Raw genomic sequence first — 24,316 nt, 5'->3', positions numbered from 1 at the left:
GGCAGCTAAATCCTCCGGGGCTGAAGTGGTTAAATCCCAACACAACAGAAAAGAGAGAGCAAGATCCCAATGGAAGTTTTAAACCTTCCTTTTTGTATTAGAAAATGTTTTTATTTTCATCTATTGGGGGATTTTTCTTCACTCCCTCTTCTGTCTGACATCTGTCAACTAGAGAGGAAGTGGTGAGATTATCCATCACTTCCTTCTCGATCTGACCGCTGTCAAAGAGACAGAGTGTAAGGACGAATCATCCGAATTTAGAAAATTTAAAAATTCCAAGAGTTTTTTTTTTCTCCCCATCTCTCCTCAGTCTCTTCAAAAAATGTTTTAACCTCCCTGGCGGTATGATTCTTTCAGAAAAAACATGCTGAAAGCGGTACAATTATTTGCAAGGAAATTTGGCGTTTTATATTGTAGGCCTGTAATTTTTAGAAATAACTCACTTAAATCTGACCAAACAAGATTCTAATAGGCATCCCGGGTATGACATTTTTTTAAAAACAAAATTATAATATAATAAATAATTATAAATAATTATAACAAATAATAATATAATTATAATAAAAATTATTCAATAATGTAATCAAATCAAAATCACTGAAATTTGCTCAGTTGCAGAATTGTCGCTGTCATTATTTTTTTTTTTCTATGACGAATTTCCCCACAAATCGCTATCGCACAATTCTGCAAGTAATTATAATTTATTATCGCTGTTTTTTAGCTGATCTAAAACTATTTTTGACATAAAGGGACACTTTTGGTTGCTATGGACAATCTACAGTTTGCAGGGAGAAAGAAACGTTTTTATTATATAAAATAACATGCAGGACACTGGGCAGACCACTAGGGACAAGGGGGGTGTGTTTATTTACATACAGTACTGTAATCTATAAGATTACAGTATACTGTATGTAATGTGTTTGTTTACTTTTTTGAATTTGGCGCCGTTCTCCGTCCCCGTGCGTCGTAACGTCGCAGGGAACGGAGATCGGCGGCACAGGAGGACGCTGTGTGAATCGAGCGAGGTCCCGCTCGCTCACACAGCGCGGTGGCATCGCTGGATCCAGGGACAAGGTAAGTAAACAGTGCCTGTGGATCTAGCGAGGCAAGCCCGAGTCTGACTCGGGGTTACCGCTCGCAGCATGAAAATCTAACCCCGAGTCAGACTCGGGAATACCGCCAGGCAGGTTTACTGGAGTTAGGCTTTACCTTGTGCTAATGGAATACATGTATAAAGTATAAATGATGTGTATAATCATTTACATTACAGAATGCTCATATTAGCTCTCTCTTTGTAGCCCCAATACATGGACATCTGATCTGAAAGACAAAATAAAAGTTTACTTGTATTTACAATATCTACAAGAGCTTGGAGACCTCCAGGTAACCCCAGACTACCAACAACCTTTTAAAGATCATGACTGGTGTACTACTAGTGTCTTAGCTACTAAACCACCACAAAACCCCCCAACACCTCTTAACCCTTTAGATCAACCACGCAACACCTTCTGGATTAAATGGCCAACAAAGGCCCCTTTTATTTAATACCAAAAGGTAAATATTAAACATAACTTTTATAAATAACCATTTATAAATATATATACCTTTATAAAACTTTATATATACAGTGCCTTTCAAAAGTATTCGGCCCCCTTGAACTTTGCGACCTTTTGCCACATTTCAGGCTTCAAACATAAAGATATAAAACTGTATTTTTTTTTGAAGAATCAACAACAAGTGGGACACAATCATGAAGTGGAACGAAATTTATTGGATATTTCAAACTTTTTTAACAAATAAAAAACTGAAAAATTGGGCGTGCAAAATTATTCAGCCCCCTTAAGTTATTACTTTGTAGCGCCACCTTTTGCTGCGTTTACAGCTGTAAGTCGCTTGGGGTATGTCTCTATCAGTTTTGCACATCGAGAGACTGAAATTTTTGCCCATTCCTCCTTGCAAAACCGCTCAAGCTCAGTGAGGTTGGATGGAGAGCGTTTGTGAATAGCAGTTTTCAGTTCTTTCCACAGATTCTCGATTGGATTCAGGTCTGGACTTTGACTTGGCCATTCTAACACCTGGATATGTTTATTTGTGAACCATTCCATTGTAGATTTTGCTTTATGTTTTGGATCATTGTCTTGTTGGAAGACAAATCTCCATCCCAGTCTCAGGTCTTATGCAGACTCCATCAGGTTTTCTTCCAGAATGGTCCTGTATTTGGCTCCATCCATCTTCCCATCAATTTTAACCATCTTCCCTGTCCCTGCTGAAGAAAAGCAGCCCCAAACCATGATGCTGCCACCACCATGTTTCACAGTGGGGATGGTGTGTTCAGGGTGATGAGCGGTGCTGCTTTTATGCCAAACATAATGTTTTGCATTGTTGACAAAAAGTTTGATTTTGGTTTCATCTGACCAGAGCACCTTCTTCCACATGTTTGGTGTGTCTCCCAGGTGGCTTGTGGCAAACTTTAAACGACATTTTTTATGGATAGCTTTAAGAAATGGCTTTCTTCTTGCCACTCTTCCATAAAGGCCAGATTTGTGCAGTATACGACTGATTGTTGTCCTATGGACAGAGTCTCCCACCTCAGCTGTAGATCTCTGCAGTTCATCCAGAGTGATCATGGGCCTCTTGGCTGCATCTCTGATCAGTCTTCTCCTTGTATGAGCTGAAAGTTTAGAGGGATGGCCAGGTCTTTGTAGATTTGCAGTGGTCTGATACTCATTCCATTTCAATATTATCGCTTGCACAGTGCTCCTTGGGATGTTTAAAGCTTGGGAAATCTTTTTGTATCCAAATCCGGCTTTAAACTTCTCCACAACAGTATCTCGGACCTGCCTGGTGTGTTCCGTGTTCTTCATGATGCTCTCTGCGCTTTAAACGGACCTCTGAGACTATCACAGTGCAGGTGCATTTATACGGAGACTTGATTACACACAGGTGGATTCTATTTATCATCATTAGTCATTTAGGTCAACATTGGATCATTCAGAGATCCTCACTGAACTTCTGGAGAGAGTTTGCTGCACTGAAAGTAAAGGGGCTGAATAATTTTGCACGCCCAATTTTTCAGTTTTTTATTTGTTAAAAAAGTTTGAAATATCCAATAAATTTCGTTCCACTTCATGATTGTGTCCCTCTTGTTGTCGATTCTTCAAAAAAAATTACAGTTTTATATCTTTATGTTTGAAGCCTGAAATGTGGCAAAAGGTCGCAAAGTTCAAGGGGGCCGAATAATTTCGCAAGGCACTGTATATTTACCAAAAATTTTAATAAATTAACCCACACAAAAACAATTAGAGAGAAGGGAAAGATAAAAGTGCTAGGTAATCGGCTGTCCTCCATTAGAAAGTATCCTGGCCTCTAGCCGTGCTCCCATCATTTTATGAGACAATGGGCCTGATTTACTATGCTCTGTGCGCTGCGCTGGTTCATGCCTTAATTAGTACTCCGGGTGGAGGCTTAATTGGGCGCATGAACCAGCGTAGCAGCCGGCGCATTGAAACTAATATGTAAAGCCGCGCCGAACTCCCTATAGAAGTCTATGGGAGAAATCAAAAGTGTTCATTTTAAAGGCTAATCTGCAAGTTTTGTCCTAAAAAGTGTTTGGGGACCTCAGTCCTGCCCCAGGGAACATGTATCAATGCTTTTTTTATTTTTTAAAACGGCCGTTTTTTCGGGAGCAGTGAAATTAATAATTCTTAAAGTGAAACAATAAAAGTGAAATATTCCTTTAAATTTCGTACCTAGGGGGGGTGTAATGTCAGCATGTGAAATAGCGCATTTTTCCCGCACTTAGAACTCCCCCTGCACAAAGTGACATTCAGAAGGAAAAAAGTCATTTAAAAATTCACACGCGGCTATAATGAATTGTCGGCTCTGACAATTCTAAAGGGATTCATTCATAAAACAAACAAGAAAATGTGTAGGGGTTCCCCCAAATTAAATTACCAGGCCCTTCAGGTCTGGAATGGATATTAAGGGGAACCCCGCCGTAAAAACCAAAAAAAAAAAGACGTGCGGTTCCCGGCAAATATCCATTCCAGACCCTTCAGGTCTGGTGTGGATTTTAAGGGGAACTCCACCCCAAATTGAAAAAAAAAATGGCGTGGAGTCCCCCTAAAAATCCACACCAGACCCTTATCCGAGCACGTTGACCTGGCCGGCCGCAGAAAAGAGGGGGGGACAGAGTGCGGCCCCCCCTCTCTCCTGAACCGCACCAGGCCACATGCCCTCAACATGGGGAGGATGTCCCCATGTTGATGGGGACAAGGGTCTCATCCCCACAACCCTTGCCCGGTGGTTGTGGGGGTATGCGGGCGGGAGGTTTATCAGAATCTGGAAGACCCCTTTAACAAAGGGGACCCCCAGATCCTGACCCCCCCCCTGTGTGAAATGGTAATGGGGTACATTGTACCTCTACCATTTCACCCCAAAAAAAATGTCAAAGTGTTAAAAATGACAGTAGCCGGTTTTTGACAAATCTTTTAATAAAATCTTCTTTTCTTCTTTCCTTCGGGTTTCTTCCGCTGCTTCTTTCTTCTCGTTCACATCTTGCCCGACGTGTTCTTCTATCTTCTCCGTCCGTCCTTCAGCCTTCTGGTCCCGCATCTTGCCCGTTGTCTTGTCCTGTCTCCTCCTCGTCCGCATCTTGGGTCTTCTGCGGTGTTCTTCTCGTCCCGGACCCAGCGTTTGAATTTGATTTGGCCGCCGTTTTCCCGCTCCTGGGACCCGCCCCCCTCTGACGCCACAAGTAAACTCCTTAGAAGGTCATGTGCGTCAGAGGGGGGCGGGGTCGCAGAGCGTCACACAGCGGGGGAATTCAATTTCAATCGCGCCGCCCGGAGAAGAAGTTCCCGCCGTGTCACACTCATGTGACCCCGCCCCCCTCTGACGCCACAAGTAAACTCCTTAGAAGGTCATGTGCGTCAGAGGGGGGCGGGGTCGCAGAGCGTCACACAGCGGGGGAATTCAATTTCAATCGCGCCGCCCGGAGAAGAAGTTCCCGCCGTGTCACACTCATGTGACCCCGCCCCCCTCTGACGCACATGACCTTCTAAGGAGTTTACTTGTGGCGTCAGAGGGGGGCGGGTCCCAGGAGCGGGAAAACGGCGGCCAAATCAAATTCAAACGCTGGGTCCGGGACGAGAAGAACACCGCAGAAGACCCAAGATGCGGACGAGGAGGAGACAGGACAAGACAACGGGCAAGATGCGGGACCAGAAGGCTGAAGGACGGACGGAGAAGATAGAAGAACACGTCGGGCAAGATGTGAACGAGAAGAAAGAAGCAGCGGAAGAAACCCGAAGGAAAGAAGAAAAGAAGATTTTATTAAAAGATTTGTCAAAAACCGGCTACTGTCATTTTTAACACTTTGACATTTTTTTTGGGGTGAAATGGTAGAGGTACAATGTACCCCATTACCATTTCACATAGGGGGAGGGCCAGGATCTGGGGGTCCCCTTTGTTAAAGGGGTCTTCCAGATTCTGATAAGCCCCCCGCCCGCATACCCCCACAACCACCGGGCAAGGGTTGTGGGGATGAGACCCTTGTCCCCATCAACATGGGGACATCCTCCCCATGTTGAGGGCATGTGGCCTGGTGCGGTTCAGGAGAGGGGGGGGGGCCGCACTCTGTCCCCCCCTCTTTTCTGCGGCCGGCCAGGTCAACGTGCTCGGATAAGGGTCTGGTGTGGATTTTTAGGGGGACTCCACGCCATTTTTTTTTTCAATTTGGGGTGGAGTTCCCCTTAAAATCCACACCAGACCTGAAGGGTCTGGTATGGATATTTGGGGGGACCCCACGCCATTTTTTGGGGGGGTTTTTACGGCGGGGTTCCCCTTAATATCCATTCCAGACCTGAAGGGCCTGGTAATTTAATTTGGAGGGACCCCTTTTTTTTTTTTTTTTTTTTATGAGCAATGACTCTATTCTTTATAGCCATGAGTACTTTAACCACTTGCCCACCGGGTTAATTCTGGCACTTCTCTCCTTCATGTGAAAATCACAATTTTTTGGCTAGAAAATTAATCAGAACCCCCAAACATTATATATATTTTTTTTAGCAGACATCCTAGGGAATAAAATGGCAGTCATTGCAATACTTTTTGTCACACCGTATTTGCGCAGCGGTCTTACAAGCGCACTTTTTTTGGATAAAAATCACTTTTTTGAATTAAAAAATAAGACAACAATACATTTTGCCCAATTTTTTTATATATTGTGAAAGATAATGTTACGCCGAGTAAAATGATACCCAACATGTCACGCTTAAAAATTGCGCCCGCTCGTGGCATGGCATCAAACTTTTACCCTTTAAAAATCTCGATAGGCGACGTTTAAAAAATTCTACAGGTTGCATTTTTTGAGTTGCAGAGTAGGTCTAGGGCTAGAATTATTGCTCTCACTCTAACGATCGCGGCGATACCTCACTTGTGTGGTTTGAATACCGTTTTCATATGCGGGCGCTACTCGCGTATGCGTTTGCTTCTGTGCGCGAGCTCGTCGGGACGGGGCGCTTTAAAAAATTTATTTGGGGTTTTCTTATTTATTTTTATTTAGTTTTATAATGTTTTACACTGAAATAAAAAAATAAAGAAAAAATGATCAGTTTTCTTCCTATTACAAGGAATGTAAACATCCCTTGTAATAGGACTAGTGTGTGACAGGTCCTCTTTATGGAGAGAGGCGGGGTCAATAAGGCTGGAAAGCATGGTATTGAAAAAAAAAAAAAAAGTTCTCATGCTTTCAGCTGCAATCATGTTCGTTCACCACAGTGGTGTAGTGTATAGCACTTTGACCTAGCAGCAAAAGAGTCGTTGGTTCGAATCCCGCCCGTGACAGCATCTGCATGGAGTTTGCATGTTCTCCCTGTGCCTGCGTGGGTTTCCTCCCACAATATAAAAACACGCTGTAAATCGGTTCCGGTCTAAATAAGCCCTAATATGCAGTAGTATATTTAGGTTTGGTTCTGCCCTAGGCCTGACTACATATCTGCACCTCCTAATAGAAAAATGACCCACCCCTTCCTGTCAAGGTCACACCCTGTTTTTGTATAACCCCGCCCAGTAATTTTCAGGGGACCCACACACTAGTTCTGGGGGGGCACTGGATTCCCTTAACCACTTCCATACCAGGCACTTACGCACCTTCCCGCCAAGCCAATTTTCAGCTTTCAACACTGTCGCACTTTGAATGGCAATTGCGCGGTCATACAACACTGTACCCAAACAAAATTGGCGTCCTTTTTTCCCCACAAATAGAGCTTTCTTTTGTTGTTATTTGATCACCTCTGCGTTTTTTTTTTTTTTGCGCAACAACTAAAAAAAGACTGCAAATTTTGAAACAAAAAAAAGTTTTTATTTTTTTAGGTTAATTTTTTTGTAAATAAGTTTTTCTCTTTCAATTACGGGCACTGATATGGCGGCACTGATGGGCACCGATGAGATGGCACTGATGGACATCGATGAGGTAGTACTGACGGCACAGATGAGGTGGCATTGATTGGCGGCGCTGCTATGCGGCACTGATGGGCACTCATAGGCGGCACTGATGGGCACTCATGGGCGGCACAGATGGGCGGCACTTATGGGTGGCACTGATGGATACTTATGGGTGGCACAGGTGGGCACTGATAGGTGGGCACTGTGCATGGATGGGCACTGTGGGGTGGCACTGATGGACACTGTGGGGTGGCACTGATTTTCCCAGTCAGTGCCCATTTGTGGGCACTGATTGGCATCTTTTTTCTTATTTTTTATTGCTTTTTGTTTTTTTGTTCTATATTTTTTTTGTTTTTGCACACCCTGGTGGTCCAGGGTGGGCATCCCTGGTGGTCCAGTGTGGTGATCCGAGGGGGGGCTGCGCTGATAAACAATCAGCGCGAACGCCCCCTGTCAGGAGAGCCGCCGATCGGCTCTCCTATACTCGAGTCTGTCAGACGCGAGTGAGGAAGAGCCATCGATGGCTCTTCCTGTTTACATCGTGATCAGCCGTGATTGGACACGGCTGATCACGTGGTAAAGAGTCTCCGTCTCCGTGAGAGACTCTTTACTGAGATCAGACTGACACCCCGCATCACCGATCGCCGCACTGCGTGCCCCCACAGGCGCGTGCGGCATGAAATCCTGCAGGACGTCCTGTCAGGATTGTGTAACCACTTCCCGGACGTAAATCGGCCATAGGCTGGGCGGGAAGTGGTTAATTTGCATAGTTTTTCTCTCACTTCCTGTTTGGCTATGGGGCAGGAAGTGAAGGCAAATCTCCCCAATTGGACACAGATAATACAAAATAAACTGACAGGGCCTATAACACTCCCTCACTCTATCCAAAATTAAAGAAAATAAAACTTGTTGATTATAGTTCTTGTCAGGGGCGGACTGACCATTGAGTCACTCGGGCACTGCCCAAGGGCCCCATGCCACTAGGGGGGCCCCATCCGGGTTGCCAGGCTCAGTAAAACCAGGGACAGTATGTAAAAATCTGTGTTTTTTTTAGATCTGTCCCTGATATGTCCGAAAATGACATGCTTTTAATGTGAATATCCCAAGATTTTAGCTGCCCGCCTCTGCACTACCTCCTGGCGTGGTGGTCATCTGTAAGCCAGAGGGGCCCCATAATCTTCTATTGCCCAGGGGCCACATGAGTTGTCAGTCCGCCCCTGGTTCTAGTTTAAGCACAAATTTCATAGAGTTTTATTGAGAGCCCCAAAAAATATAACCATGCCAATAGGCCAGGATAGAGCGTTGCTAATATGTAGGAATGTGTGCGTTAGAGCACCCCACCCAATGTTAACTAAAAAATTATTAATTTGCAAATAAGTATTATCTGCTCATTTTTTGGGGATGTCTGCACCCCTGATAGTGACAACATTTGTGAGGTGTCTTCACCCTTTCTAATTCATTCACTTCCTGTCACATAGCCAAACAGGAAGTGAGGGTAAAACCTTACTAATATCTTTTCTTGGGGACACAGAGATCAAGCTAAATAGTTTCCCATTATGTAAATTGCACTCTAGCATTTTGCTGTGTACACCCCAAATTATTAGGGATCTTGGACTTTGGGGTCCATTGACTAAAGGCAAATCCACTTTGCACTACAAGTGCAAAGCAAGGAAGAAAGAAAACAAAACAACTTTGCTTCTACAGGATTGGATGTTAAAACCATCAGTGCTTCCTCTCTGATTTTCAGCAACTATGCTTGTACTGCAGAGTGGCTTTGCCTTTACTAAACCCCAAACTAAATAATCATTTGGGGCAGGGATCCTCAAACTACGGCCCTCCAGCTGTTTTAGAACTACACATCCCATGAGGCCTTGTAATGCACTGACATTCACAGACATGACTAGGCATGATGGGAATTGTAGTTCCTGAACAACTGGAGGGCCGTAGTTTGAAGACCCATGATTTGGGGTGTACACAGCAGTGCTGGAGTGCAATTTGCTTAATGGGGACACTAGTTAAGATTGACCTGTGTCCCCAAGAAAAGACACTGGTAGGGTTTTAACCTCACTTCCTGTTCAGCTGTGTGACAGGAAGTGAAGCCAATTTTAAGAAAAGGGACACAAAGCTCATCACAAAAATAAAAAAACACAAAGCAGGGGTTCTAACACTCACTTGGCTTCCCTCAAACACCCACAATTTGAATAGGATTGCCTTGCGCTAGATTTAAGCACAGTGCTGTAAATCAGCACATCAAGCCTGTCCACCAATAGCAAACCCCCCCCCCACAGGCCATGTTTGCAGGTTTTCCTTCATCTTGCACATGTGCTTTAAAATACAGTCTGGACAGCAATTCTTGATAAGAGAAATCCCCAAAACATGTCCTGTCGGGGGTACTTGAGGGCTGAGGACCACTGCAGAATAAATAAAATACTTACCAGTTTTTGTCTTTAAAGTCAGGGAGAATAAACATGGCAAACATTTCATGATTACACACCAGGAAAGAAGCTTAGACAAAAATCACACATAATTTGTTAGGCCCAAACCTAGTTCAGCTGCAGCTGTCAACATATGTAGCATGAAAAAGTAACAAAAGACAAAAACTTAACAATTTTAAAGTAATTTTTATTGGTCAACAAAACAAGGAAAGCAAAAAAAGACAAACAAACAAAAATACATTTCAAAATTCTAAATAACCATAGCTTTACACATTTTTCATAAAATAAGGCCACATAGACAAATACATCAAAGTGATCATCATTTAAAAATAAACCAAAACCATTGGCAAAAAGCAACAAACCACATTTGTGTTTAGCAACAGCATTTCTGCCTGCCAGCCTGCCCCTTCTGAGGGCAGCTGAGGACTGATCGATCCAAGCTTTTTATAACAGTGCTAGTAATGAAGCAATTGGAATCACATGAACAAATTGCAGTCTCTAGTTTGGGTGAGCTTGTAATTGGGCACACCTGCAATTAATCCAAACCACGCTCTATGAGCATCCAATGAGTGTTTTTCACCTTTTAAAAAGAAAGGATATTTTTTTTCTAAGTGTTTGAGCATGCTCAGTTCATCACACATGTAGGAACCAAGCTGCAATGGAATGAGAGCTTTTTTTTTTTGGTTTCCCCTGATCTGATGCTTTCCAGCCTGAAGGGGAGGTGTTAAAGACAGAAGTAAACACGCACATTTAATAATCTATTTGTGTGAAAAAAAAGGTTGCCAATTTTGTTTGGGAGCCACGTCGCACGACTGCGCAATTGTCAGTTAAAGCGACGCCGTGCCGAATCACAAAAACTTGCCCGGTCATTGACCAGAAATATGGTCCGGGCTCAAGTGGTTAAAAATTAACAAAACACAAAAGTGAGCCCAATTTTTGGGGATAATGTGAAAGATGATGTTACACTGAGTAAATAGATACCTTACATGTCACGCTTTACTATTGGAAACACTCCTGCAATGGGGCCAAAATGAATTCCGTGAATATCCCCATAGGCAACCTTTTTCTTTTTTTTCCAGGTTACCAGTTTATAGTTACAAAGAAGGTCTAGTGGTAAAAGTATTGCTCTCGCTCTAACGCACGTGTCAATACCTCACATGTGTGGTTTGAACGATGTTTATATATGTGGGCGGGACTTGCGTAAGTCCCGCCCACATATGTAAAAACTAGTTTTACTTTTTGCTATAATAAATATCCCCAAAAATATATATTGAAAAAACTAAAAAACCCCTCAGTTTAGGCCGATACGTATTCTACATCTTTTTGGTTCCAAAAAATCGCAAATAGCGTTTAGTGTTTGGTTTTTGAAAAAGTTATAGCGTCTACAAATTTTTTTTTGTTGTTGTTTTAACTAGTTATTGGGGCGATCAGCGATTTTTATCGGTACTGCGACATTATGGCGGACACATCGAACACTTTTTTGGAACCATTGGCATTTTTCTAGCGATCAGTGCTGTAAAAAATGCATTGCTTACTCAAAAAATGCCACTGGCAGGGAAGGGGTTAACACTAGGTGCGAGGGAGGGGTTAAATATGTTCCCTGGGTGTGTTCTAACTGTAGGGGGGGGGACTGACATGTGTAAATGACAGATCGCTGTTCATGAAGGGGAACTCCAGACCCCCGAAAAAAAAAATAAGGTGGGTTCCCTCCAGGTGCATACCAGGCTCTTAGGCTTGGTCTGGAACATAAGGGGTTAAACCCGCGCAAAAAAAAATAGCGTGGGGGTCACCCCCAAGATCCAAACCAAGCACTTATCCCAGGCACGCAGTCTGGTCAGACAGGAATGGGGGTGGGGACGAGCGAGCGCCCCCCTCCCTCCTGAGACATACCAGACCACATGCCCTCAACATGGGGGAGTGTGTGCTGTGGGGGAGGGGGGCACTGCCCCCCCACCCCAAAGCACTCTTGCCCCCATGTCGATAGGGACAAGAGCCTCTTCCCGACAACCCTGGCCGTTGGTTGTCGGGGTATGCGGGCGGAGAGCTTATCAGAATCTGAGAGACCCCTTTAATAAAGGGGTCCCCAGATTCCGGCCCCCCACCCTATGTGAATGAGTATGGGGTACATCGTACCTCTACCCATTCACATGGGGGAAATGTAAAGTAAAAAAAACACCACACAGAATAAAATATTTTATTAATCTGCTCCGGAGCCCCCCCTTTCTTCTTTAGCTCTCTTAGAAGGGGGGGTTTCTTCTCTCCCGATCTTCCGCCGGGACCCTGGGCTTCGGTGATTTCTGCCGGGGGAGGGCGCCATCCCTCGGTCCTCTCCGGAGCCTTCCGCCGGATGCCCCCACCCCATTTAAGCTCTTTTTCATTAGGGAGGGGCATCCGGACTTCGGGGTCTTCTGCCGGGGGATGGCGCCTATCCCCCGGTCTTTCCGGTGCCTTCCGCCAGGGTTCCGGTCTTCCTGGTCTTCTGCCGGGGGTGCGCCAACTCCCCGGTCTTTTCTCTTCTGTCTTCTCTGCTCCCTCTTCTGCCTGGCTCCCCCGCGGAGCCAGGGCTTTCTTCCGTCTTCTTTCTTCTCTCTTCCTTCTTCTGCCTGTCTCCTCCGGGAGCCCAGGGCTTGTCTCCGCTGTCTTCTTCCTTCTCTTCCATTCGATGTTGACACGACGAGGTTCCGCGCTGACATGCCGTGTCAGCGGCGGGCATGGACTTATATAGGGTAATGCCACCATGTGACCTCAACCCATGTGACATCACATTCCCTGGGCATGATGGGAATGTGATGTCACATGGGTTGAGGTCACATGGTGGCATTGCCCTATATAAGTCCATGCCCACTGCTCAGAAGGCATTCCAGCGCCGGACCTCGTCGTGTCAACATCCAATGGAAGAGAAGCAAGAAGACAGCGGAGACAAGCCCTGGGCTCCCGGAGGAGACAGGCAGAAGAAGGAAGAGAGAAGAAAGAAGACGGAAGAAAGCCCTGGCTCCGCGGGGGAGCCAGGCAGAAGAGGGAGCAGAGAAAAGACCGGGGAGTTGGCGCACCCCCGGCAGAAGACCAGGAAGACCGGAACCCTGGCGGAAGGCACCGGAAAGACCGGGGGATAGGCGCCATCCCCCGGCAGAAGACCCCGAAGTCCGGATGCCCCTCCCTAATGAAAAAGAGCTTAAATGGGGTGGGGGCATCCGGCGGAAGGCTCCGGAGAGGACCGAGGGATGGCGCCCTCCCCCGGCAGAAATCACCGAAGCCCAGGGTCCCGGCGGAAGATCGGGAGAGAAGAAACCCCCCCTTCTAAGAGAGCTAAAGAAGAAAGGGGGGGCTCCGGAGCAGATTAATAAAATATTTTATTCTGTGTGGTGTTTTATTTTACTTTACATTTCCCCCATGTGAATGGGTAGAGGTACGATGTACCCCATACTCATTCACATAGGGTGGGGGGCCGGCATCTGGGGGCCCCCTTATTAAAGGGAGCTCGCAGATTCCGATTAGCCCCGCCCGCATACCCCGACAACCAATGGCAAGGGTTGTCGGGAAGAGGCTCTTGTCCCTATCGACATGGGGGCAAGAGTGCTGTGGGGTGGGGGGGCAGTGCCCCCCTCCCCCACAGCACACACTCCCCCATGTTGAGGGCATGCGGTCTGGTACGGCTCAAGAGGGGGGGGGGCCGCTCGCTCGTCCCCTCCCCCATTCCTGTCCGGGCCAGACTGCATGCTTGGGATGAGGGCTTGGTTTGGATCTGGGGGGGACCCCCGCGCCGAATCGGCGCGGGTTTAACCCCTCACGTTCCGGACCAAGCCTAAGAGCCTAATGTAGCCCTGAAGGGGGACCCGCGCCGATTTCAAGTTTGAAATTTGGCGCCGAGTTCCCCTTCAGGGCTGAAAACAGCTCGGAGATTCCCGTGCGCCGCGTCACGCAGCGCATTCACGGGTACGCCGCTTGGTATTTACCAAGATTTTCACGGCGTACTGACAAGGCGCACGGGAATCCCTGACTTTTCTCTCTGCGCATGCCCAGTATGCAAATGAACCTCCCGAGGTTCAGGCGCACTGTGCAAGCGTACGGGGATCTGTTTTCAAAAAACACTTTCCCTTTCAATTCGGCCCGCCAAACACTTTAAAACACATGTCACTTCACTTCCCCTGCATCCCCCCACCTCCCCCCCTAATAAACTCCCGCCCAAACCCCCGCAATTTACAGTTTAATGTGCCGTGCGCCAGGTCTGTACTGGTGCACAATGCACCCTCTCCTGGGCGCACGGAGCACATTAGTAACTAGGGAAATACACTGCACTAGCAGCGTATTTCTTTAGTAAATGGCCAAACGGCTGCTACTCCTGCTTTTACTCCATGAGTCATGGAGTAAAGGCTTGGTAAATCAGGCCCTATGACTTCCGCCTTCATTTTACTCTTCAGCCTGATTGACCAATAGCCCCCACCTAACCAGATAGGGAAGGTGTCCATCCCATGACAGGCCCCAACTCATACCAACCATCTCAGGTATATCCATCTAATATGTATATACCAACCACCACCCAACCCTCAGGAACCCCAGATCAAATGCCAACGTCCACCTGAAACACAAAAATAACATGAAAAACAAATACCCATACCAGACACTTCCACAGGGAGGGAGGGAGGGAGGCAAAAACAGTCTGTGTGTTACCTATACCTTGGATGGGGCCGAATGATCAGCCCCGCCCACCCCTGCTTATAACTAGCTCTCCTCGTGTTAGGAACTCCCCACCCCTAGTGCCTGCAAAAAACCCATCCCACTTCCCTTTGCTGTATGTGCGCACCGCACAGTGTTCCCCCAGTCATGTGCCCCTCTGCCTGGGTTCCCCTTACTACAGGGCTTTCTATACAAGTGAAGTACACCCCGGCTTTGTGATTTTCTTGTTAATTTGTATCAGAACAACAGTGATACTAGAGCAGCAATTCTCATATGGAGTGAAACTGTTGATTTCTGGCTGAAAGTCCAAAGAAGGCCGCACAAATAAAGCAATATATTCAAAACTAAATGCTCTGACAGATATAAAGATACAAAATTAATGCAGTTTAAGTGGTTGTAAATGTCATGCTTACCTCCACTGTGCAGCTCATTTTGCACAGAGTGGCCCCGATCCTGCTGTTCTGTTGTCCCACGGTGGCTCTCGTGGCTCCTCCCTGCAATAGCTAACCACCTCTGGGAAGCTCTCTCCCGAGGGGGTTACCTAGCGGGCACACTCCCTGTCATACACTTTGTGTCCATAGACAAAGAGTGTATGACTCTGTCCCATCCCCTGGAGGCCGTGTCATTGGATTTTATTGACAGCAGCGGGAGCCAATGGCTACGCTGCTATCAGTCTATCCAATCAATGCCGAGGCTCTGTGGAGAAGAGGACCCCGTGAACGTGCAGAGCAGGTGACGGGCTCAGGTAAGTAAAACGGGGGGGGGGGGGGCTGGGGGCCCTGTGATAGCCAGGTGTTTTTTCACCTTAATGCATAAGATGCATTAAGGTGAAAAAACACAAACCTTTAATACATAATTAAACATATTTAAAAGCAAGCAGTTTATGCACCCATTATTGCTTTGTATTATACTTTTGGCTCCTTTCTTGTGAACGGCCATGGTAAAAGCAATTGATTTGTGTTTTTACTACCCCTCGACCGCCTACCTACTAGCAGACATGGTATCGCCTAGAGCAGTTTAAAAAACGCATCTAAAGCCAGATTTTGCATCTGGATTTCTGCATGTTCACGTGTTTGGTGTCAATGCGTTCTATTTGCCAGAATATCCATTTATTCCTGCCCATTAGAATGCGTTAATGCAGAACCGCTTCTAAACACGTCCAGTGTTAATGCACGTTTATTAACTTTTTTCCACCCAAACGTTCCTCTTCTGAGTGTGCAAGTGAAGGTTTTTTTTCCTGCCTCTAAACGGTTTTGCTGCTAAGCACCTGTAAACACCCACAGTGCCTTGAAAAAGTATTCATACCCCTTGAAATGTTTCACATGTTGTCATGTTACAACCAAAAACTTAAATGTATTTTATTGGGATTGTATTTTAAGACCAACACAAAGTGGCACATGATTGTGAAGTGGAAGGAAAATGATAAATGATTTTTTTTTTTTTTTAAATAAATATCTGAAAAGTGTGGGTGCATTTGTATTTAGCTCCTTACTCTGATACCCCCAACTAAAATCTAGGGGAACCAATTGCCTTCAGAAGTCACTTTAATAGTAAATAGAGTCCACCTGTGTCTAATTTAATCTCAGTATAAATACAGCTGTTCTGCGAAGCCCTCAGCGGTTTGTTAGAGAATCTTAGTGAACAAATAGCATCGGGGAGGCCAAGGAACACACCAGACAGGTCATGGTAACTTTGGAGGAGCTGCAGAGATTCACAGGTCAAGTGGGAGAATCTTTCCACAGGACAACTGTCCTGTGGAAAATGACGTTTTTTTCAACTTCATCATTAAAACATCCTTGCCTACACACGATTGTTAAAAAAAAAAAATGCTCTAGCAAAGGGCGGTGACGTACAACACATACGACGGCACTATAAAGGGGAAGTTCCATTCGGATGACGCCACCTTTTGAGCTGCTTTAGCTGATTTTGTGTTAGTAAAAGACAATTCGCGCTTTTCTGTCTGTTACAGCGTGATGAATGTGCTTACTCCATTACGAACGGTAGTTTTACCAGAACGAGCGCTCCCATCTCATAACTTGCTTCTGAGCATGCGCAGGTTTTTCACGTTGTTAAAGCCCACACGCGATCATTTTTTACAACCCGAAAAAAGACATTGTTTAAAACGTTGTGAAAAATAGAGCATGTTCAAAAAAAATGTGCCCGTTTTTCAGAACCCGAAAAAAGCTCTGAAGCCCACACACGATCATTTTAAATTACATTTTAAAAAAACAGTTTTTTCCAACCCAATTAATGATCGTGTGTATGCGGCATTGGTCGTGCACTCCACAATTCTGGCCTTTATGGAAGAGTGTCAAGAAGAAATCCATTGTTGAAAAAAAGACATAAGAAGTCCTGTTTACATTTTGCAAGAAGCCATGTGGGGGACACAGCAAACATAAGGAAGAAGGTGCTCTGGTCAGATGAGACCAAAATTTAACTTTTTGGCCTAAAAGCAAAATGCTATGTGTGGCGGAAAACTAACACTACACATCACCCTGAACACACCATCCAAACCGTGAAACATGGTGGTAGCAGCATCATGTTGTGGGAATGCTTTTCTTTAGCAGGGAGAGGGAAGCTGGTCAGAGGTGATGGGATAATGGATGGAGCCAAATACCAAGCAATCTTAGAAGCAAACCTGTTAGGCCTCATACACACGATCGGAATTTGCGATGGAAAATGTCAGACAGACTTTTTCCATCGGAAATTCCAACCGTATGAATGCCCCGTCTGAGAAATTCCATCGGAAATTCAGATGAATTCCATCGGAGATTACATAGAGAATGTTCTCTTTTCCTCCGATATAATTCCATCGGAATTCCGATGTGAATTTGGTCAGACAAAGGTCTGATCGTGTGTATGGGGCATAAGAGTCTGCAAAAGACTTGAGACTGGGTAGGAGGTTCACCTTCCAGCAAGACAACAACCCTAAACATACAGCCAGAGCTACAATGGAATGGCTTAGATCAAAGTCCAGCCCTAAATCCAATTGAGAATATATGTCAAGACTTGAAAATTGCTATTCACAGACGCTCTCGATCCAATCTGAGAGAGCTTGACCTATTTTGCAAAGAAGAATGGGCAAAACTTTAACTCTCTAGATGTGCAAAACTGGTAGAGACATACCCAAAAAGACTTGCAGCTGTAATTACAACGAGATGTGATTCTACAAAGTATTGGCTCGGGGGGCTGAATACAAATGCACGCCACACTTTTCACATATTTATTTGTAAAAATAAAAATAAAAAATTTTAATTTTCCTTCCACTTCACAATTATATGCCACTTTGTGTTGGTCTATCACATAAAATCCCAATAAAATACATTTACGTTTTTGGTTGCATGCCAAATGTGGAAAATTTCAAGGGGTGTGAATACTTTTTCAAGGCACTGTATGTGTGCCACAAAGGGGCATTTAGAGGAAGAAAAAATAAGTTAAACACCTGTAAAAGCGCCATTTTTGACGTCCTGTGTTCATGGGGCCTGACCACTCTGCTTATACTTGCCTATTCTCATGGCGCTCCAGTCAGGTCAAGTAATCTCCCGAGCAGCCTAGCTTCAGGGCAGAGGAGGGAGTGCTGACAACGAATAGATTGCCTGAGTGGTGGTGTCACCGATAGGCATACTATGGAGCATCCATGGTCGGCTATCCCTCTTCTACACTGAAGCCACCGCTGGGAGCCAATCACATGACTGGAGCACCCTGAGAATAGGTAAGTAGTTGCATTTTCCTTCTACACGGTAGTTAGAATAAGAGTTAGGTGGAGGTGGGACCAGATTTCAGAGTAGATAGTTATAGCCTGGAATTCCACTTTAAAGTGTTATGCCACGTAGACACGCGATCGGTTCATCCGATGAAAACGGACCGATGGATTTTTTCATCAGATATCCGATGAAGCTGACTTTCATCAGTCTTGCCTACACACCATCGGTTATAAATTTGATCGTGTCCAACGCGGTGACGTAAAACACGACGACGTGCAGAGAAAAATTAAGTTTAATGCTTCCGAGCATGCGTCGACTTGATTCTGAGCATGCATGGATTTTTGACCGATGGATTTCCCTACAGGCGATCATTTTTTTCTATTGGTTTTTTAACCATCAGATCATTTTAAAACAGGTTCTAAGTTTTTTCACAGATGGGGAAAAAAACGATGGGGCCCACACACGATCGGTTCGTCCGATGAAAACGGTCCATGAATCCAGGATGTCTTGAAGTCCCCAACTCAGACACCCAAGAGTTCTGTAATGAACTATCGGATTTCTTCATCAACAAAATTGAAAGAATCCGGGAAAGCATTCTGCAAAACAATACCCCCCTCAACCCCCCCTTCAATCAACCACAAAACACCCACAGAAACGCTCTACAATCAACAAAGTTCACTCTGGAACCGATCTCCATCGATACCACAAAAAATATCATTGGTGCTTTGCGGAACAGCACATCGCCCAATGATATCATCCCCACCAAACTGCTGAAGGAATGTGCCGACATCCTGGCACCACCCATCACACAGCTTATAAACCAATCATTTAAGGAAGGCACAGTGCCATCCCTGTTGAAAGAGGGCACAATCCAGCCCATCTAGAAAAAAACCTAACCTGGATCCCAAGGACCCAACTCACCGCCGTCCCATAACAGGCCTAAATGTTCTCTCCAAGATAATGGAGAAAGTAGTGGTACAACAGCTGCAACAGCATCTAGATACCCACAATCTGCTGGATCCATTACAATCAGGCTTCCGTCCCGGACACGGGACAGAAACAGCCTTACTCAAAATATGGGACGATGCCCTCGAGGCCGCAGACGAAGGAGAATCTTGTCTCCTGGTTCTGCTGGACCTAAGCGCAGCCTTTGACACGGTAGACCACAAATTGTTACTGATGCGACTAGCCAAGGTAGCAGAAGTCGCAGAAGGTGATTTACCATGGTTTTCTTCCTTTCTTGAAAACCGATCACAAACAGTTAAATTGGGTTCTTTCACGTCGGAAAAGCGCACGGTGTCATGTGGAGTCCCCCAAGGATCCCCCCTGTCACCGGTGCTTTTCAACATCTATCTTCGCCCTCTCTTTGATATTATCAGTAGCCAAGAACTACTCTATCACTCTTATGCAGACGATACGCAACTGTATTTTCGCATCTGCAACAAAAAGGATCATCATCCCAGTTTAGAGAAATGTCTCTCTTTGATAGAAAACTGGATGACAAAGAGTTATCTTAAACTCAACAGTTCAAAAACAGAACTCCTTATGTTTCACGCCAGCCGAAAGAGTCAACTGGCAACAACTTGGACACCCCCGCCCATTCTGGGCCAAATCATCACCCCTAGCTCCAAAGTCAAAAGTCTCGGGGTCATCTTCGACACCTTCATGACAATGGACGCACAAATAGGGTCAGTAGTCAGCGGAGCGCACCATCTGTTGCGCCTACTACGCAGACTTATTCCATTTATCCCCAAAGAAGACGTAGCAGTCGTGGTGGGAACAATCGTGAATTCCAGACTGGACTATGCCAACGCCCTGTACCTCGGACTCCCAAAGTACCAAATCTCCCGTCTGCAAGTCGTTCAGAATACGGCCGCCAGACTGGTGACTGGGAAAAAAAAATGGGAATCAATCTCACCTTCGTTGAGAACCCTTCACTGGCTGCCAGTAAAAGACAGAATTGCATTTAAAGCACTCTGCCTGACACATAAGTGCATCCATGGGAAGGCTCCGCAATATCTTTGCGACAAGATAGAACCTCACAATTCGAATCGCGTTCTGCGATCCTCCGACCAAAATCTGGTCAGGGTACCAAAAACCAAATACAAGTCCAAAGGAGAAAGAAGGTTTGCTTTTCAGGGTCCTAGACTATGGAACGCGTTACCAACCAGCATTCGGTTGGAGGAAAACCACCTGACTTTCAGAAGACAGATCAAAACTCTGCTCTTTTGATGTCATGAGACACGAACAACTAGCGCCCAGAGGCGATTCAGTTCGCATGCGCCGCGCTTTATAAGTTTTTCATTCATTCATTCATCGGATGAACCGATCGTGTGTACAGGGCATTACTGTAAAATGTGCAGAAATTAGCCAGCTCAGGTCACTATATGTACAGCTTGTAATATAATTTACTATCAGAGCTTGTCTTACTCTGTACTTGCAATTGTTCAGCAAGGAAAATAATTGTTAGAAGGTTGTACCCTCTAGTGATAAAATGTTATTTATGATTGTACTTGATGTCATGACATAAGAAAAATGGAACGATATGACACATAAAATAATAAAATACATAATTGTTTGGGGTTATTTCTGTCATGCAGTGCTTTAACTGGGCCGGAACCAGGCGGTACTCAGTACCGCCACTTCCAAAAATCGCCCTGGAGAGTACCAGCACCTCTCTGTGCGCCCAGTACGTGGGTTTCCCGTACCGGAACGCAGCCCCATGCCAGGAATATGATAGCGACCCACGCGGGCGCTATGGGGCCCGCAGCTGAGTGGGGCCCGGTGAGCAGGGCAAGGCAATGACCGAGGTTTTTTTTTTTTTTCTCACCGCCGTCGCCGAGTGTCATCTCATTCAGACCTGGGAAGTGCCATCGGCGCTATAGAGGGGGGGACGCCCAAAATAAAAATAAATCCCTTCATAAAGATAATGATTCCTACGGCCGCCTCCCGCAAGCCCCGGCGGCGGTATGCACAATAAACCTTAACCAACCATCCAATCAGCTCATGTCAGCAGTTCCCTGTGTCAGCATGGAGGAGCCAAGTGTGACAGGCACCCCCCATGCTTGATGAAAAGTGTGACCAGCCACAGCTTGCTCCGCCTACCCTCCTCTGCGCGCCTTCATCCTTTTGGTCTTCCCCCATGAGTGACGTGGGGCGCGCTGAAGTTTCTGGAGCCGGTCGGAGGACAGCCGCCCGGCGCCAGGTCAGAGGAGACTTTCCATCCGGGAACGGGGAACCCCAAAGCCAGGCAGCACTGCAGGCAGGCGGCAGCAGCACACACACACTGCAGGCAAGGTCAGGTAAGAGTAAGACATTTCAGGTTTTATGGGGGGAAGGGGGTGTTTAAAGACAAATTGATCCCGGTCACAAAAAGCACCAGAAAGGAACAGATTTTCATTTTGGCATGATGACTATCAGGTATTTATTTGCATAAAGAAAAAATATCATCTCACATTTTATGGCTTTTCTTTGATGCCTTTTCTCCAATTATATTAGAATAAGGAAAACCATAGTATAAGCACATTCTCCCTATAGGATGCAATGCATTTTTATGACATGCATATCGACCACAAAACAAAGACATATTGCTTGAATCAAATCAGAAATTACAGTTTAAATCCACGTGTCTGATGTAGGTCATTCAGCAGGGACAAAAAGAGATTCAACAGGGAGACAATTAACCACTTGCTTACTGGGCACATAAACCCCCTTCGTGCCCAGGCGAAATTTCAGCTTCCGGCACTGCGTCGCTTTAACTGACATTTGCGCGGTCGTGCGACGTGCCTCCCAAACAAAATTGAAGTCCTTTTTTCCCCACAAATAGAGCTTCATTTTGGTGGTATTTGATCACCTCTGCGTTTTTTATTTTTTGCGCTATAAACAAAAATAGAGTACCGGCACCTCTTTTGGCCCACTTAAAGCACTGCTGTCATGTATATTGCATTCCGTATAAGACCTTTAAATAAGTATTAAACCCAAGACCAAAATTTAACATACTGCAGCTTACTAATCATTAGATGTGGTGGCTGCTTTCGTTTACTTTTTTCTTTTGTAGGCCTTTTTCTCTCTGTTTTCATCTGGAGATCTGGCCAGTAAAACACCTCGCTGGATTCAGGTACCCTTTACGTCGACGTATCTATAGATACGCCGCGTAAGTTGAAAGATGCGCCGTCGTATCTATGCTTGCTATTCAGGGAGCTAGATACGCCTGAATTACTGCTTCCTCCGACCGACGTAAGTCTTAGTACGCCGTCGTATCTAGGGTGCATATTTACGCTGGCCGCTAGGGGCGCTTCTGTAGATTTACGCGTAGAATATGTAAATTAGGTAGATACGCCGATTCACGAACGTACTTGCGCCCGCTACGCCGTTTACCTTAGGCTTACATCCGGTGTAACGTTACCCCTGCAATATGAGGCGCAGCCAATGCTAAGATATGGACGTCGGAACAGCCGTCGAATTTTACGTCGTTTACGTAAGTGGTACGTGAATGGGGCTGTGCGTAGGTTACGTTCACGTCGAAAGCATTGCGCCAACGTTTCTTAGGGAGTATATGCGACGTGATTCTGAGCATGCGTGCGCATGCGCCGTACGAACGGCAATTCATTTACATGGGGTCACGGCTAATTTAAATGAAGCACGCCCCCTACCTGTCTATTTTCAATTAGGCGGGCTTACGCCGGCCTAATTACACTACGCCGGCGCAACGTACGGCATGGGATCTTTCAGAATACTGTTCTGGGCTCCTTGATTTACGTCGGCGTAGCGCATCTCATACCAAAAGGTACGCCGCTGTACCTGAATCTAGCTCCTCCTGTATTAGAGTGCTCCCACTCTGGAGGAAGGAGCTCTCCTTTTGGAGAGCAGCATTTTTAATCTGGGTGGGGGGGGGGGTTGTTAGATGTAGTAGCAGATTTAGAAAACAAATTGAAGCCAAACTCCAGCTAACACTTTTGAAAACAGCACATAAATAAAAAGCTAATCATTGTAAGCATCCCTGACAGCGTTAAATAGTTTGTCTCATCCCTCTAGCTGCTACATCTGCAGAATACCTTGTTCTATTGAAAAACAACAGAATTACTGACTAGGTCACTAGGTGCAAATAAAGGGGGAAAAAAGGTCCAAAAAAATAAAAAACTAATGTAGCCACCACATCTAACATTTGGTAAGCTGCAGTAAAATAAATGTTTGCTTTTGGGTTTAATACCGCTTTAAAGAGGAGTTTCCGCCTGGGGGAAAAACATTAAAGTCAGTAGCTACAAATATTGTAGCTGTTGACTTTTAATATTTGTCCAGGGAGCCTGCGATATCAGCACCCCAGCTGATCTTTGGATCGGCTTCTGGGTGCTGCCACCACCATTCCTGGTAAGGGAAACCGGCAGTGAAGCCTTCCAGCTTCTAAGCAGTTTCCTTACTTTGCATGTGTGAAGCGCTCTGCGCTTTCTAACTGGCCTGGCGGCGGGGGAAAGGAGGAGGGGGGCCGAACTTCTGAGGGACGGAGCCACGGTCTTCCTGAAGTGGGGAAGGGTACCTGTCAGAAGCAGGTACCCATTCCCCCCTCCCTCCTGAAAGGTACCAAATGTGGCACCAGAGGGGGGAGGAAGCTGATAAGCGGAAGTTCCACCCCAAAAAATCACATTCAAGGCTGCTGAAAGCCACAGTAAGTTATCAATGTCGTATAAAAGGTTTTACTCTTCTCTTTATTTAAGCTTTCTGTAACAAATTATATCAAACAACTCACTGAAGACCCAGAGTATCTTCTGACCGAACTGCAACAACTTGATCACCAGTTATTTCCTCTTGCTATGAAATATCTGCTCACAGGGAAGAAAGAAGACTTTACTGAGGTATGTGAAAACATGGTGCTTGCTTACTGAACTACAGATGAGGCTCTCCTTCATCAACGTGTATGAGGAAAATCTGTGTAATGGTGGCCATACAGTGTGATAAAAATGAACTGATTTAACCAATTGATTGAGTGAGAAAAAAAGTCATAAACAGGCAATGAACATCAGATAGTGGTGTTTTTGATCAACCAAAGTCAATCCTTTGCGC

The 24,316-nt window shown here is 45.5% G+C and overlaps 1 protein-coding gene across 1 annotated transcript in view; it reads left to right on the top strand.

Moving 5' to 3' along the window:
* Window positions 1–24,316, top strand: part of OTOA (otoancorin) — a 159,808-nt gene that overhangs the window by 17,144 nt on the left and 118,348 nt on the right. Inside the window, exons 5-6 of the mRNA XM_040356824.1 lie at window positions 1,299–1,383; window positions 23,971–24,108. Of these exons, the coding sequence (XP_040212758.1) occupies window positions 1,299–1,383; window positions 23,971–24,108 (223 nt within the window). The remainder of the gene's footprint in view (window positions 1–1,298; window positions 1,384–23,970; window positions 24,109–24,316) is intronic.

This window comes from Rana temporaria, chromosome 6, assembly GCF_905171775.1.
Source record: "Rana temporaria chromosome 6, aRanTem1.1, whole genome shotgun sequence".
Lineage (NCBI taxonomy): Eukaryota > Metazoa > Chordata > Amphibia > Anura > Ranidae > Rana > Rana temporaria.
This window is presented reverse-complemented; position numbering and strand designations above follow the sequence as displayed.